Raw genomic sequence first — 3,171 nt, forward strand, 5'->3', positions numbered from 1 at the left:
CCTTCCCCCCCCCTTTTCTGATGAAGGGTCTAGGCCCGAAACGTCAGCCTTTCTGCTCCTATGATGCTGCTTGGCCTGCTGTGTTCATCCAGCCCTGCACCTTGTTGTCTCAACCTTCTGGGGACCTGTGTTCGAATCCTGCCACAGCAGATGGTGGAATTTGAATTCAATACAATATCTGGAATTAAGAATCTAATGATGACCATGAATCCATTGTTGGTTGTTGGAAAAATCCAACTGGGGTTCACGAATGCCCTTTAGGGAAGGAAATTGCCATCCTTACCTGGTCTGGCCGACATATGACTCCAGACCCACAGCAATGCAGCTGACTCTGAACTGCCCTCTGGACAATTAGGGATGGACAATAAATGCTGCCTGGCCAGTGATACCCTCATCCCGTTAATGAGTGGAAAAGAAAGGTGAACTGGAAATATCAAAGAGAGATGGATTTTCAGATCATAATGGATGACCAATTCCAAACATTGGCAAAATCACACAGCAGTGCCCATCTTGCCTTCTTCAAACCTTCTTTCTAGTAGATACCAAAAGCCTAGCAATAGCGGGATTACCAGTATATGCAGTTCTCAGTCCAATCACAACTTGTGAGATTCAAACTGCACCCAGTTAGAGTCATAGAGATATACATCAAGGAAACAGACCCTTCAGTCCAACTCGTCCATGCCGACCAGTTAGCCTAAATAAATCTAGTCCCATTTGCCAGCATTTGGCCCATATCCCTCTAAATCCTTCCTATTCATACACCCGTCCAGATGCCTTTTAAATGTTGTAATTGTACCAGCTTCCACAACTTCTTCTGGCAGTTCATTCCATACATGCACCACCCTCTGCATGAAAAAGTTGCTCCTTAAGTCCTTTTTAAGTCTTTCCCCTCTCACCTTAAACCTATGCCCTTTAGTTTTGGACATCCCAGCCCAGCAAAAAGACCTTGTCTATTTACCCGATCCATGCCCCTCATGATTTTATAAACCTCTATAAGGTCACTCCCCCTCCAGTCTCCAACGCTCCATGGAAAATAACCCCAGCCTATTCAGCCTGTCCCTGTGGCTCAAACCCTCCAACCCCAGCAATAACCTTGCAAAACTTTTCTGAACCCTTTCAAGTATCACAAGATCCTTCCTATAGCAGGGAGACCAGAATTGCAAGCAGTATTCCAATAGTGGCCTAACCAATGTCCTGTACAGCTGCAACATGACCTCCCAACTCCTATACTCAATGCACTGACCAATAAATGCAAGCATACCAAATGCCTTCTTCACTATCCTATCTAACTGCAACTCCACATTCAAGGAACTATGAACCTGCATTCCAAGGTCTCTTTGTTCAGAAACACTCCCCAGGACCTTACTATTAAGTGTTTCAGTCGTGCCCTGATTTGCCTTTCCAAAATGCAGGACTTCACATTTATCTAAATTAAACTCCATCTGCCACTTCTCAGCCCATTGGCCCATCTGACTAAGGTCCAAACTAACTCCCTGACTCCACAAAACCTTATTAAAATCTATAAGTTACAAGTCAAGAGTATGAAGGATTAGTCCCCATTTGCCTGGACAAAAGCAGCTCCAACATGACTCGAAGAAACTCACTATCATTCGGGAGGTCTGGCAATCCATTTGATTGGGACCCTACTCACCATCTTACACATACATAACCTTCAGATCCAGTGTGCAGTGGTAGTAGTGTGTACCATCTACATGATTTACCACAGCAATTCTCCAAGGCTCCTTCAACAACACCATCCAAACCCATGATTTCTACCTCAAAGCTAACAGGCCCTTGAAAACACTACAACCTGCAAGGTCCTTTTCAGATCCAACATCATCTTGGACATGCTTTTGTTTCTTTATCACTGCTAGGTTAAAATCCTGGAACTGCCTCCCAACAGTACTGTGGGAGTGTCTACACCAGTGGTTCAAGAAAGCAGCTCAGCAGCACCTTCTTAATGGTAATCAGTGATAGAAAATAAATATAATGATGTCCACAACCCATGACAGACTAATTAGGGATGCATCTGATGACATTTCATGAATATATGCCAGAAATTGGATTTTGTCAATGCAATACTTCTAATATTACATGAAATATATTGGATAACAGAGAAACTGGCCACTTGAGTCCACGTCAGTGCTAATGTTGTACCCATTGCTCTTCATCTATTCAGCAGTTCCCTCTTGTTTTTTCACCACTTCCCCAAGTAAAGTTGTCATAGTCCCACAGGACCATAGGGCTGTTCTGTCATTAGAGAGAGATGACTGGCAATACTTTAACCTGAAGGTCACTATTCCTCAGTGATGGGACAGGTTGAAAAGGAGGGATGCTCATGGTAACCTCAGCCACTACAAGTTTTGAACTCATGCTGTTGAACTCATGGCTGCTTTGTGATGCAGAGTGATACCAACAGCCTGTGTTCAATTCCTGCACTGGCATTCCATGTTTCAGGTTATTCTGTACGATTCCATTTTTATTCAGCTCACTCATCACCTTATTGCTTTCTGTAACAACCAAGGTAGGATCATAGAATGATTACAGCAGAAAAGGCAGCCATTCTGTCCATCCTGATTCATTGATTTGATTTATTTATTGTCACATGTATCTTGTTACATAAACACAGTGAAAAGCTGTGTAGTGTCGCCACTTTCTGGCGCCATCTTAAAATGCAGAAAAATAAACCAAAACATAAAAAATATAAAGGCACATAAATAAACTAATAAAGTGTCCAACTTTTCAGTCCTTCTTGTTAAGTGTTGCACCACGGGCCATGGGCCTGGTGGCCTGGCATGAGTCCCTTTGCCACACTGCCGCTGCCTTGGCACCATCTCACCTCCACCGACGCCATTGTCACTGTGTACTCACAGGACCTCGCCAATGCTGATGCTACGGGGTATCACACTAGCCCAAATTCGACTCTGCCACTGCCGTGAGTCCGCTTGGGCCCACCTCACCAATGTGCTGCAGGTTCTCGTACTGTACCTCCACCTCCACGAATCTGCATTGGGCACAGACACCACCAGGAATCCAGACTCACCTTTGCTGGAGCAGGTGTGTGTTGGGGCTGAGACCTCCTTGTCAGTGCAGAAGCTGCTGGGAACCCAAACTTGCCTGTTACACCGAATCCACTCGCCAACCACCAATGCTATCACTGCAACCCAGCTC

General features: G+C 44.8%; 1 protein-coding gene across 1 annotated transcript in view; it reads right to left on the reverse strand.

Moving 5' to 3' along the window:
* LOC109914039 (insulin-like growth factor 2 mRNA-binding protein 3) overlaps window positions 1–2,854 on the reverse strand; it is a 56,697-nt gene extending 53,843 nt beyond the window's left edge. Inside the window, exon 1 of the mRNA XM_048614426.1 lies at window positions 2,840–2,854. Within this exon, the coding sequence (XP_048470383.1) occupies window positions 2,840–2,854 (15 nt within the window). The remainder of the gene's footprint in view (window positions 1–2,839) is intronic.
* Window positions 2,855–3,171: the final 317 nt, after the last annotated feature.

Source organism: Rhincodon typus, chromosome 30 (genome assembly GCF_021869965.1).
Source record: "Rhincodon typus isolate 14 chromosome 30, sRhiTyp1.1, whole genome shotgun sequence".
NCBI lineage: Eukaryota > Metazoa > Chordata > Chondrichthyes > Orectolobiformes > Rhincodontidae > Rhincodon > Rhincodon typus.